At 42.5% G+C, this 14505-nt stretch overlaps 1 protein-coding gene across 3 annotated transcripts in view; it reads left to right on the forward strand.

Moving 5' to 3' along the window:
- Positions 1-3365: 3365 nt before the first annotated feature.
- Positions 3366-14505, forward strand: part of gab1 (GRB2-associated binding protein 1) — a 53898-nt gene continuing 42758 nt past the window's right edge. For all 3 annotated transcript variants that reach the window (XM_079999327.1, XM_079999328.1, XM_079999329.1), the window contains exons 1-2: positions 3366-3625; positions 3752-3849. In XM_079999327.1, coding sequence (XP_079855453.1) covers positions 3778-3849 — 72 coding nt within the window. In that variant the 5' untranslated portion in view covers positions 3366-3625; positions 3752-3777. The remainder of the gene's footprint in view (positions 3626-3751; positions 3850-14505) is intronic.

Genomic DNA, 14505 nt, shown 5'->3' on the forward strand with positions numbered 1-14505 from the left:
TGGCTTCTCCCCATGGCACACCTGCCATGGGGAGAAGACCATGGCGACGTTTGCAGACCGTGGCTTAACCGCGCCCCTCGGTCTGCCACATATACACTATACACATTATGTCATACTTGATTGGTTTTTCATTAACTCTCAGTTTAGTGAAATACAATTGGGTATTACTGGTCACACACGGGCACAGACCCCATTTGATGATGAGAAACTTCTCCGATTTTGGACACAAACAAAAGCTGTTAATTTATTATTGCAGAGGAACAGTAAACTCATTGGATTACTTTACTAATATGCATTTTTTTCCTAAAGACATTTTTCTTATATGTGTGCTTTGTAATTTTAGATGTTTTCTACCACATGCAATAAATGCACATACAATTTAAACATTTATTCTAGCTGATGGAACAGTATGCATTTAATTGAAATGTTAGGGGATAATTTGGGGGAATGAGTAATTTTCAATGCAAATATATTTAAAGTTGTTTTTAAGCCATTTTTGTTGGTGTGCTTTACAGTGAATTCTTGTGCATGCTAATTGAGAAATGGAATTCTTGGCTGCATTTACACTTTGACATTATATTATTTGAACTGATTATTCTAAATTTTTCATTCAGGGAGAGCTTTTTGATGCTGATTTCATGTGCCTTCTGATGTGTAATATAGTTCAAGGAAGAATAATGTGATGTGCACCTCACTCTTGCTGTACAGTGTTGGTATCTGATGTAAATGACAATAACCTGCAGTAAAGTTGAAATTTTACGTTTGTATTCTTTTACTTTTCTCAGAAGGGCATTTTTAAAGTGTGTTTCTTCTCAACGGCATACTGATGAAGAAAAAGCTGTGGGATGTCTTTTCTTTCTTTACTTTAAGCGAATCAATACTGAACAAATACCAAAAAACCCAATGAATAGAGTTGGATTAAGACATTAGATCCGTCATGTGTTATTTATCCATATCTCCTACTAAATCTTTTCCTAACAATTGGATTGTACATTACAAGAGACCATCTGTATTCAACCGTTTGATACAGAATACATGACTGAAACGACTGCACACGATCCAGGTCCTTGGTAGATAATATCTAAAATATAAAAGAAATGTTCCAATGCTGCAAATATGAATTTTTAAGTAATCGCTTGGGGGATTCTTTGAAATGCTGCATAATATGAGTGGTACAGCTCTCAACTATCACAGAAAGCATTGTTGATACAGTGGTTCTTCAGTTTCCACTGTTAGGGTTAGAGGCTTAAAGTTGTGTTAAGGGTTTTTTTTTTTGTAGCCAAGCAAAGAACAAGAAGTATTGAGTATTTTTTTAAAGTTTCATTAGACAAATTCTGGTCAAATGGGTCATTGGCATAGGTCATTAAATCTCAATTCAAATCGTAATCGTTAATAATCAAGAGATTGTTCTGTTTTCTTTGTTTACTTAGTCATCATTGTCCCTCCATATGTCTTCCAAGTCAAATTAAGGGAAAAATGTTAATCAAATAATGCTTATACATCTTGTTGCTTAATCACTTTAGTAATGTCTGGTTTCTCCAATGTTACATAGTAAAGTGTGCAGCCTTAAAGCTCGGCATGGAGCAAGTTATATGCAGAACCATGTTGAACAACAGCTTATGAACAATAAAGCCCCGTCAATTAAAAGAAACGCTGTGCACATGGTAATTGAAATGATTGTTCTATGGTCTGGTAACAATTGAAAGTGCATGTAAGTAGTTACTGAATTTACTAGAAATGTGTTGTTATTATTATTATTATTATATAATCTGTTCATTTGCCTATGATACAATTGCTCATGCTCTTTTTCTCACTCTATTAAAGACATGCTAAGAGACATACTTCCAGATGATGGTGAAGTGATTAATCTTCGAACACACTTAAAGGTCAGCATCCTTTGGGGGGTAATTACCATCACAATGACATTCCGATCACATTCCCAGATTCCACAACACGCCCATAGAAACCACGGCTCAGCCAACTCAATGGAGAACCGCTCGGCGCGAAGCGTCGGCACTGTGTACCGGTTTCAAGAAGATGTAATAAAATGTGCAAAAAAACAAAACAGAAAGTTTGTTCGGGTCGCTTGTTGAATTGAACGTAAACCCCCTCGCTGCGTGTGCGTTGTGGGTAGTGTAGTTCAATCAACGTAGTTCGCCTCCCGTTTATTTTCGCTTTCTTTCTGTTCCCGTTCTTTTGAAAACTCTCTGGGGATTTGTCGAAACCCGCGCTCAATGCGGTGAATCCGAGGGTCGTTTACTTTCACGGGCGCCTTCGTTCGTCCGTTATTCGGGGAGCGGACGCGAGCGGCGGAGAACTACTCCCCCCACGATTCCGCGGCGCCGTATTCCTGCTAGTGCTGCGTTCCACGGGCACTCGGGAGATCGTGTCACCGCGGCTCGGGGCGCCCCACGGCCGAGCTGAATGTGACGTTGGGAGATCGTGTCACACCGGCTCGGGGCGCCCCACCGCCGAGCTGAATGTGACGTTGCATCGGCGCTGTTCGGTCGGACGCGGGGTCGTCGCCGCGAAAGGCGTGTTCGCCTGGAAGGCTCGCGAATTACTCGAGCTGGAAAACGCGCGTTGGCGTGAGACAAGACACCGCCGAGTAGTTGAGATCGAAGTGAGATGTGGGTTTTAAAAAGAAAACACGCGAAGGGCTCCCTGTTCGCCGTCCAACGGCACCGTGTTACCGCGGCGTCAGGCCTTTTTATCTCGGCAGACTCGGGTCCGAGCGATTTGCACCTGACATCCCGAATTTAAAAATTCCGATGGAAAATGGGCCCGGTACGGGGTCAAATCTTTCCGAGCTCCGACCATGATGGAACGCAGCACCAAGTTGTAGTCGCTCGCACATGTTGAAATTGGTGCATCGTGGGTAATGTAGTTCACACCGGAGGCAACGCTCTGGCGGGACCTTCTGTTTGCTTTGGTTATTCCACCTTTCCGTCTTTTTGGGAACTTCGGAGCGAAGTGCCAAAAGTTCTACGCGATATGGTAGACATGTGTCCCCCCCCCGTCTGGTATCCTCGGACCGAACCGTGAGCAGTGGGTAACTACATCCCCCACGAGCCACCCGTGCGGCATTCCTGCTATGCGGCCGCCTCTCCCGTGTTCCAGGAGGAGGGCGGGTTCACGGCGGTGCCGGAGGAGCCTCCTCGCTGCCAATCAAATCGTAGGAACCGGGGGAGAAGACGAAGTGCACGGGTGGGAAGATCGGCCAAACAACTGTGGTGGTGGCGGTGTGTGTGTGTGTGTGTGTGTGTGTGTGTGCTGTGGGGGGGGTGGTGGGAGACCCAAAATATTTCTCGGAGACACGAATACGCATCGAAACGATGAGTGATACAAACACACGGGCGCGCGGAGAGCGAAGCGCGTCACTTTGACAAACAAACAAACAAACAAGCGGAATTACAGAAGCGTAAACTTGTTTCGATGGCGGACGCGGAGACAAGTTAGCCGCTGTTGTTGTTTTTTTTTTGTTGTTGTTGTTGTTCCTTGTCGGAGAAAGAAGATTTCCCCCTCCGGCTATTGGGATTACACGTTTGATTAACGCTCCCAAAGAATCCGCTCTTTTCGTTCCTCTGGATTACATTGGCGGTGACTCAACGTTTCGGGGAAGGAGGTATAAAGCGCCCCGCCGACTCACACACACACACACACACACAACAATAACAACAACAACAACAACGTCAACAACAGCAAGTTTCCAGCCGCCTCGTCTGACCGCTGCGACCGTGTTTTTCCCCAGGTGTCGTCCCCCGGAAAGGTCCCAACATGAGCGGGGGAGATGTGGTCTGCTCGGGCTGGCTGAGAAAGTCGCCCCCTGAAAAGAAGTTGAGACGTTACGTAAGTGCTGTCTATTTATTATTATTATTATTATTATTATTATTATTATTATTATTTTTATTTTAAATACACACATCGTGGAACAAACACCTTCATTCCGACACGTGGATGTGTAGAGTAACTTGTCATCCGGAGTGATGGGCACCGAGGCCCGGTCTGGGAGGGAAAGCCTGTGTTATTGACGTTTTCCACAACTTTAAATTCTGTGCAGGGTGCCCTCAAAAGTCCGAACTTCGGCTTTGACAAATGTTTGGTCTTTTTAAAAAGTCGTTCAACAGTCGCACATTTTATTTTGTGAGGACTGAATACATACATACACACTTACCCAATGGAACCAACTCTGACCTAAAGGAAGCCGTTGGGATGACAGCCCGTAGAATCGTCGAGATAACTTCCCCGTTTCTAGAGGTAGGGGTATAGGTAATAGGGTATTGCCACCTCTACCCCGGGGCAAATAGTACTCGCCTGCAATACTTCCAATACCCGGGTCTCCTAACAGTCCCAGAAAGGGCTTAAACAGTACTGCAATGAACTCTGATACCTGCGTACATTCTGTATAGGCTTCCCTCAAGGTGTTTGTCAGAGCTGTGGGACGATCGCAGCAGGATACGAAACATGCAAAACATTGCATTTATGTTTTTTGCGTCATATTTGGTACCAGTTAGAAATTGCCCTCCCACTCAGCATTCCACATTCAACAAGGAAAGCTGATAATTCAGTGCCTATCCTTGTTGTGGTGCATTCTGTTACATACCTTCGATCCCAGTGACAAGAGAGTACCCTCTCATCAGATAGTACCCTGTCTCTTTTTTTATTTATGCTTATTGCCAAGCGAACATTTCTCCAGTCTCCGCAGTGATTAAGGATTTGGGTAAACCCCTTCACAATGGACCAAGCGTTGCCATTCAAAAACAGTAGCAACAAAACCTGTATGAACCGGCAGACCTGCAGTTTACCATATTGGCTTATGAAACCAAAATAGTAAACTGCAGGTGAGGGGATGGTTACTCGGGAGAACTTTGTAACCCGGTGTCACTGTTTTTTGGACTGTTTCTCCTGGTCTGGTTGTCATCTAACTAATAAAGGGAGGGATCTCTGTATGTATGTCCTTTTATTATCTCGACAACCGTTCATCCGATGTACTTCACACTTGGCGGGCGTATTGCTGCGGACCCAAGGACATGCATTGTCAAATTTGGTGTGGTCTGGACACGCAGCACATGTAATGTGAATAAACTTATAACAAACAAGCGAACAGCGAGCCGTGCAGCAGCAGGGCGGGGCTTCAGGCCTCTGTAATGTCACTTACGTCTGCAATGTTGCTCCAATATGTAGCCAGTTTATCCAAAAGCACGACTTGGGTGTGTTTTTTCCTGTGAAAGAGTGTTTTTCACTGCAAGTCGCCGCGTTTTTAACGAGTGCAACCCGTACGTGCAGCAGTTCAAGTAAGAGTGTGAAGTTCTTTGGATGTGCGGTTCTCGAGAAACCTGCAAGCAGCAATACCAGATGCCAAGCAATCTGCATGTTCTGAACAGGCATGTTTTGAATGGGCACTGCACTAGTAAGGGAAAAAAGACCAAGGAGTCAGCCATTGCATGTTTATGAAAGGGACTTTAAGTGGTGTAGAGAGACACTTTTAACCAGACCTCCAGTTCTATGGGGTATTTTGTTAGAATGATAGTCAACAGGTTCACCTGTCACCTAATTCTTAACAAAATTTGTTTTTGAACAGCTGGACAGCTATCACAGGCCAACAGGTTTTCTTAGACCTAAGTTGTTATTATAGCTTTGGCGGTTGTCTCAAATGGCCTTTTAGATGTTACTAAATATATTTATCCAGAGTTTGGTCTTGTTGTTGATGTTGTAGGTGTAACGTAAAGATAATATGGCAGAATAGCCATCCTTCGCAAGCATCCTGTCATGTTTGAATTTTCCCTTAGGGGGATCAGTCAAGCTTATCTTATCAAACACCTACATAAACTCCATTTAATATAAGACAAGACTTTATTAATCCCCAGCGGGAAATACAGTCATTTACTAGTGCTCTAATAGTATTTCCATTGTTGTATATTTTATTCGAGGACTCCTAAAGGGTTGTTTGTGTGTATATATCTAATAGTGCCTTCATGCGTTGGTTCTGGTGGTGGGCACATGATTGGGTTTGTGGGAGGCGGTGAACTCCATGGAGCCAGCTCAGGATGGCATGTGACTACAGCTGTGCATTCCAGCCATAGTTAGGCCTTGCAGCTCTGTCGGATGGTGCTATGGTCACATCACTATTATATTGTCTAGTGGGTCAATCCAAAACATAATCCTTAAGTTTTACACGGATAAAGACTATTAATAGTTGTTACTAGGTCCCATGTTTATAAGTTCTGACTGAGGTAATTGTAGCCTGGACAGACAGGTATGGCCACAGATGGCTATTGCAGACTGCGGTGAGCTGCTAAGTGGGTGTCATGTTATTTCACTTATACTTTAAAATAAAAATGATCTCATATTCACTTTGTACCCACACCACTATAATCCCATTGTCCCTAACCTCTTTAAAAGAACATAGTTGGCCTCTTGGTTTGTTAGAATTATGAAAAAACTCAATAAATAACAACTGATAGTTTCATGGCTTTGGGTTTTGGCATGTGTGAACACCACTCTTTTCCTGCCCAACTCTATTGACCGATCGAATTTTGGACTAATTTCACTCATAGTTCGCGTGGTATATGTCAGGTCGTAAACATTTATATAGAAAAAATTGTAAAGCCCAGTGTTAGAATTTTGTTCCTGACTCAACAGTTATGTGCTGATGCCCTTATATTGCACACCAATACTTGGAGAAATGAAAGAGAAACTATTGTTCTTTGACCTGTATTATGCTGTAAATTTTTTTTCAAGTTTTCATCTAGGGATCACATTCCTGTTATGAAAACAAAGAAATTGTGTAAACAGCAGTCACAAGGACTGGTATTACAATGATTAAAACATTTTGGTGGATTGGCCAGTTGTGTTCCTCTCAATTTAGGGTGTGCTTGATTTTACAACATATTTGAAGTTTGATCTTTTGCCAATTCATTGAATAGATATTGTCTATGAGTTCTGTTATTTCCCTTTGCTCCTTTTAACCTGGCTATCTTATTTTAACCTTAAAAATCACACTTTCTGTATCATGTCCCGTGTTTGGTCAATGTGCATTTTCACCACAAGCAAACCGCACTTGATCACTTGTCCACATGATATCGAACTGAGACGCACATTTATTGATCATCGTCATGTGTCGTCATCATGTCTTTGTGTCATTATGAGCAATGCAATGCTTTGCGATTTAAAGATGGTGTGTGACTGTAGTGAGCACTTTTAAGCAAAGCAGAAGCAACATCCAGATTCTTCTGTGATAGACAGTAGTGGCTGTGTACTCGGTGGGTTTAAAACTGAGTAAAAAATAAAAATGTCTGTGCCTTGTCCTGTGGTGTTAACACTGTTATAACAGCAAAGCAGAGATCATCAATCGTAGGTGTAAAGAGCTTCAGCTCGGGATGATTGGAAAAGTCTTTTAACATAATAATCTGGGCTTAACACAAGTCGCGTACTGTTTGTTCATGATAACAGCCCAGCTGTTTTAAGAACAGTTAAGACGCTGACAAATTGGACATATTAGATTGAACTGATCTAATATGTCTACTTCAGTTCCTCAGTTATTCTAATAAGCTCTCTTCACTGCAACCCTTATCATAACTCCAGCTCTGCATTCTCAACCTCAAGTAGAACACCAATAAACCAGTGGACCTCCTCACCAGGTTAACCACTCTGCAATCTGCGCCGCAGAGGCTCAACTGCTGATTGGAGGAGCTCAAAGGTTAAAGCAGTTTAGTGGTTCTCTATTTGGACTGCCCCCACCAGTGGATTGCGTAAAGTGCAAAATCAGGGCTTTTCTATTCACTGGAAAGACAGACGCAAAATGACAGGGAAAGAAAAAGCATGCAATCGTGAGAATAGGGGGGCCATTATTATTCACACAAATTATCTTTTAAGCCTGTGCATTTTATGCACTTTGGATGCAATTAGATAATGGGATTAAAGACATCATTGTTTTTATGCTAACCAGTACCATGAATAAAAAAGTATATGCGCACAATCTTGCTATTAAGTGGTACAATATTAAATATATTAAACTGAAATCATTTGAATACCATGTCGTTCCTCAGGTTTTTAGCGTTGTTAACACCCTTCTCCGATGCCAAGTAACCGAACTGGGCTATCTGGTGTTGGACACCTAGCCCTGTAAGGGGCAATTTAAATAATTGCATACTGTAAATCCTCACATCACTAATGATGAGATTACTCAATTAATGTGGCTCATTTGTTGGACGTGATAGAATGTTGATGAATAATCGACTGTCAATTAATCATAACCCTGGTATGGCTATTTACTTGATGTTTTTCTTGATTAATTTTCTTGACAATTTACTTTGTCGGAAAAAAAATGTGAAAATTACAGCAGAGCAGTCATGCAATAACAAAGGCGCAGCCCTTTTATTAAGTAAAGATTCATTAAATCTGCTTAGCAAGTGGAACACAGAACAAACAATCACTTTCTCTTTAAGTCCCTCCCTGTGTACTTCGGGAAGCAAAAGAACAGAATGCAACAGAGGCGTATTTGTGCAGCATTAGCCTCTTAGGCTAACAAAGAAAAATGGTTGGGCTTGTCCTAACTGTGACCACTGAGCAGTCCATTTGGAACAGGCTGCTGTTGTGTGATATGCCACAGCTTTAAAATGTATTGGATGAGCCATTAATTATTCAATGTCCATTACAAACAAAAAACGCATGAAATATTCATTTGTGTCCTTCTACAGGGTTTTTCTTTACTGTATCCCTGTTTTGAATGTGACTGCACACAAAGTTCCCAACAAACCGTTTATAAATGCTGTGGTACACCATTAGTACACAGGTTTCATGAAGTTAATGCTAGTTAAGAATTCTTTAGTTTTGCCATAAATTCTGTATCATAAATGTTATACTTTATAAACTGTAATCACAGAAAGCAGGGCACATAGTAGTGAGAAGGTAGCCATCATATTTAAGTGTTTGTTGTCTCTCTATGGTAATAAGGGCAATTCTTTGGATGACCAACATACACTGATCAGCCACAACATTAACCACTGACATGTGACGTGTATAACTTTGATCATCTCCTCCTAATGGCACCTCTCAAGGGGTGGGATATATTACGCAGCCAGTGAACCGTCAGTTCTTAAAGTTGATGTGTCGGAAGCTGGAAAAATGGACAAGTGTAAGGATCTGAGTGATTGACACGAGCAAAATTGTGATGGCTAGATGACTGGGTCAGTTGTCTGGGATAGTAAATGTTTAGGCATACACCGATTACATTACTTCCCCACCGCCCAAAATAAAAACATTTAGTCAGTTTTCGCGTGTTAGCGCTGACGTTTATCAAATGGTGGGGAAAAAAATTGACTTTGTAAAATACTAAAGTTTTCAGCGCTACGAAATATATATATATATATATATATATATATATATATATATATATATATATATATATATCTTCTTATGCGCACAGCAGAGTCTCAGCACAGTCTGCTTATCACACGAGGAGAGGAGAGGAGGCCATAGGAGACCTTAGATTAGGTATAGATCTGGACCTGTCTCCCTCCATCCATAATTAGCTCCCGTAACGTGGACACTCCGCGCTCCATTCTCCCCGTTGTAAAATGTCTGGTGCTACCGGTAACAACGGTGTTGTTGTGTGTTTATTAACTGATGGAGGAATCCTCACCGTGGCATCCCTAGTACCTACCAAAAGTAGTCCAAGGAAGGACAACCAGCGACAGGGTCATGGGCGCCCAAGGCCCATTGATGCACGTGGGGAGTGACGTCTAGTCCGTCTGGTCTGATCCCACAGAAGAGCTACTGTAGCACAAATTGCTGAAAAGTTAATTCTGCTGATGATAGAAAGGTGTCAGAACACACAGTGCATCACAGCTTGCTGCGTAGGGGCTGTGTAGCTGCAGACCGGTCAGAGTGCCCATGCTGACCCCTGTCCACCGCAGAAAGAGCCTACAGTAGGTACCTGAACCTCAGAACTTGATCATGGAGCAATGGAAGAAGGTTGCCTGGCGAATCATGTTTTCATCATGTGGATGGCCGGGTGCTTGTGCATCAGAAGAGATGGCACCAGGATGCACTGTGGGAAGAAGGCAAGCTGGTATAGGCAGTGTGATGCTCTGGGCAATGTTCTGCTGGGAAACCTTGGGTCCTGGCATTCATGTAGATGTTACTTTGACACGTAGCACCTACCTAAACATTATGGGAGACCAAGAACTTCATGGCAACGGTATTACCTGATGGCAGGGGCCTCTATCAGCAGGATAATGCGCCATGGCACCCTGCAAAAGTTGTTCAGGAATGGTTTGAGGAAAATGACAAACAGTTCAAGGTGTTGACTTGGCCTCCAAATTCCCCAGATCTCAATCTGATCAAGCATTTGTGGGATGTGCTGGAACAACAAGCCCAATCCATGGGGGCCCCACCTCGCAACACATACTCTTTTCCCACTGCGCCAAAAAACACCCGCTAACATCTGGCTTTTGTCATTAGTGGGAAAGGTAACACCCGGGTCGCGGGTGAAATGACCCTGCAATAGACACAGGTTTTTATCGGCTCCAGCTCCGTTCGGCTCTGATGTAAACACGACACTCAGGTCGAACCACAAATTTTCGCCTCTTTACCTGTGAAATGCGGCACACGTTGAAGTTCAAGACACTGGCGCATTTATAGACCGGAATATCCGTGTATCATTCGATCATTTCATTTCCGATTTAGAATCCAAAATCAGAAGTTTCTGGCTTTTTCCCACACGGAGGACCATGAAATTTTTTGAGTGTGGGGATCGCTCAGTGGGGAGCGCAGTGGAGAACCCCCATGCTCCCCACTGAGCGCCGAGCCACTCCAGCACCGCCCCAAGCTGGTCTCCTAAGCATCAGCGATCCAGTATAGATATACAAACGATCCAATTCTTTTGAACAGCTCTTTTGTAGGAACAAAAGCAACCAAGTCTCGCTGGGTGCGAGCGTTTTTTTTTGCCAAGTTTTACAGTTTGATGTTGTTTTTTTTTTTTTGTTTTTGTTACTGTCTCCTCCACTGTTACTCTTTCCAACTGCAGTGGAAACATGGCAAGCCCTTTTCCGGCGTGTTCTTAACATAGAACGTGACACACCAAAAAAAAAAAAAAAGAACAGCATATCTCCCTGGCAATGGTAAAGGTGTCATTCTCCAATTTAACGGGTTTACCCGCGTAAAAATAAAACGGGGAATACCTGCTAATTAAAATAAAAATTTTGGTGTAAAAATTGTGTTACAGTAGAACCTTGCATTACGAGTGTACCAGTTAACGATTTGTTCTATGAGCCGAGGCTTGTGCAAATTTTTGTCTTGTTTTACGAATGGAAATCAACATTCCGAGCGGGGTTCATACAGCGACCGCTAGGTTCGCACACGCTCTCCCGACAAGCGTGGCCACCACTCGCTCAGTTCACGCGGATATCTTGTTGTGGAAGCATCACTATTGTGTTTTCCCAGTGTTTTTCTTTTAGATTTGTGCGTTTTTTGCCTGATAAACATGAAAAAAGACCTTTTCTGTTTTGAAACCCATAAAAATGTTTTTTGGGTGATTTTTGGGTGGTTTTTGGGACTTGGAACGGATTAATTATATTTCAATTAATTTCAATAGGGAAAATTCATTTGTAAAACGAGCATATCGTAAAATGAGCTCGTCATAGAACAAATTAAACTCGTAATGTGAGGTTCCGCTGTACAGAACTTAAAGGATCTGCTGCTATTGTCTTGGTGCCAGACACCACAGGACAACTACAGAGGCCTCGTGGAGTCCATGCCTCAGCAATACAGCTCTGACCGATCGGTCAGAGCTGTTTTGGCGGCACGAGGGGGACCTACACAATATTAGGCAGGTGGCTTTAATGTTGTGGCTGACATAGTATGTATGTAGTATTGGTCTCCTTTTCTGTCCCCTGCCATGGCTGTTGCACTTTTGTTATGAGTACTCTTTTGTTTATCTTTTCCTTGTCACCAGCCATAGTTTTGAGAGAGTTGTCCTTGACACTAATACAAACACACCAGTTTTTACACATTGCACGGAGCCATTATCAGGCCAACTGGAAAAGGAATCCAAATGCCCAAGTCCATTTAGTATATGTGCAATTAATACCTCTAGTGATATATTGGAGTTCGGTGGTTGAGATACTAGAGATAGTGGTTGACATCCTTGTCTTATGGTATGACTTGCAAAGATCTTATCTGAAATTTACTGCATGCACATTCTTGGGATAATTTATATGTTACAGATTGCAGAAAGTAAATTAAAATACCTGTCTGCCCCACTACCTATAAACTATCAACCTATCAGCTATACTAGCCCAGCTGTTAGATAACAGGCAGTTTCATATGACTATTTAAATTTAACAATTACATCTGATACATAATTCTATGTCAGTCAAAGCTGGTATGTTATTGTCATGGGAAGGCTGGCATGGAGCAGTTTGTCAACTGATTTGCTTTGCCAGGCACTGTGGTTTACTCCCCAATGTGCTGACTTAAGCAACAACATGTTTGGTCATGCAGAAGTGGTTCGGATGCATAATTGTTACTGCTAGTACCACTTTTGTGTTATGTCTAAAATGTTACGTTCAGCTATTATTAATTATTCATGACAGAAACCGTTTGTTGTTTTGTGCACATATTTTTCCATACTTTTTCATGGTAATTTCTTCTGAAATCTCTGTCTTGTCAGCTTTTTAAAATAAATGTGGTGCAAAAGAATGCCAGAAAGAAAATAATGCCCTCGGTCATATGACCGCTTGCTATTTCCATAGTCTTTTGTATTCTGTTCTGGACATGTAACATGGCTACTAGGAAAAGACTGATGCTGAAAGATAGTCTCCACTGCTCTGAAGTATCATCAGGCCAAGCCAAGAGCTAAGACGCCATATTTTCAATTAGACGTAGGAATTGATGCTCCAGCAAAAATACATTTTGCATGTTATCAATTGTTTTCATGTTTTGAATAATTTTGTGCAACTGGTCTAGGCTTGGCCTGTGCCTTTGCATACAATTAGATATTTCAAAATGCTAATCGATAGCTATCACATCTTCGGCTTTGAGGGAGAATGGAAGAGAGGAGCAGAGAGACCAGAGTGCTCCTCAGAACAAAACCATTAGCCAGCCTCCAAAGAGAGGAACTCTCTGTTCACCCTCTCTCTTTCCGCTCCCAGCACTTCTTGGCAGGCAGAGACGGTAGGAATGCTTCTCTCTGCTCCTCTCTGCTGGTCTGTTTTGGCGTGAACGCCTGGGCTTGGTTGGACAGGGTTGGACAGGGCTGGGCTGGACTGCACTGGCTGATTGTTGTTTCTGTAGAACGGGGAGGGGAGAGGGGAGAGGCGTCGCTCCCTGGCGCCCCAGCTAGGCATGGCCGCTCTTTCCTGTGTGAGGCGCTGATGGCTACCAGATGGCGGGCTGGAGTGAGTGGAGGTCCTGTACCTCCCCCTTCCTTTTCTTCCCAAGTCGTGTTCTGTCATCTCTTCTTTTGATCAGTCTGACATTTAACTCACTTTGCTCCTCAATTCACTCTTCCCCTCCCTTTCTCTGCCTTCAAACAGAAAGCACTAGTTTAACTCTAATTGGTATTTAGCGCCAATATTAGGGAGGGTGGGATCAGTGTGTGAAAGAGAGAGGGATGCCATTATGTCATCCCTCTTTGGAGGCTGCCCCACACCGGCATGCTCACCCCGCCGTACACAAAGTCCATATTTACTTTAATGAAGCTGTTTCTAGCTTCCCATGGTAGTTCATCTGATTGCAGAAATATGCAATCATTTATTTTTTATACGTTTCCTCATACAATTGCAGGTCTATAACATAGCTATTAGTATAAGTTTATTTAACAAGTTCAGACGTTTCTAATGCTCTTCTTTGTATTATTGTGTATTATTCAGGGACAATCAGTTTTTAGAATCCTGTAAAACAGCATGGAGGGGTGTAGTAGTTAAAGGCGGATTTTGGTCATAAGTAAAGGGTAATTTTATGACAAACATTATAAGAGGAATACTACCCATTTTTAACATCAACAAAACGAACTTGGCAATGCTCAAAAATGGGTGGTATTCCTCTTTGATGTTAGCAATACAATTAGGGTTTCAGAAAATGAAGCAACTGCTGCCGCACGTCTTGTGACTTAAATCCTTCCAAACAACTTCCTCTTTGTAGGCGGGCCTCATTTTCATGAGTGAGTAAATTGTCAGTAATTTGTTTAATTCTCTGTAATATCTCGAAAATCTGATTCTCGTTGACAGAAGAAACGCGCCAAAAATAAAAAGATCGCCAGAAGCCGGTAAAGAGCAATAGACCCTAGACTTGCTTATTCCTCACTCTTGATATTCGTGTGGAAGGCCCTTGTGAGCTCGCTGTCTTCAGATTAGAGTCCTGCACCCAACATTAACCCACACAAACAAGTGCTGGTGGATAGTTTAAGGTCTGTCTGGTTCTGTTTGCATGTGGAATGAAGCCATGGTTCCGTTTTGATAACTCGTAATAAATTTAAATGATGAATGGTGGTAAATTTAAGTA

The sequence above is a fragment of the Zeus faber genome (assembly GCF_960531495.2).
Source record: "Zeus faber genome assembly, chromosome: 4".
Taxonomy (NCBI): domain Eukaryota; kingdom Metazoa; phylum Chordata; class Actinopteri; order Zeiformes; family Zeidae; genus Zeus; species Zeus faber.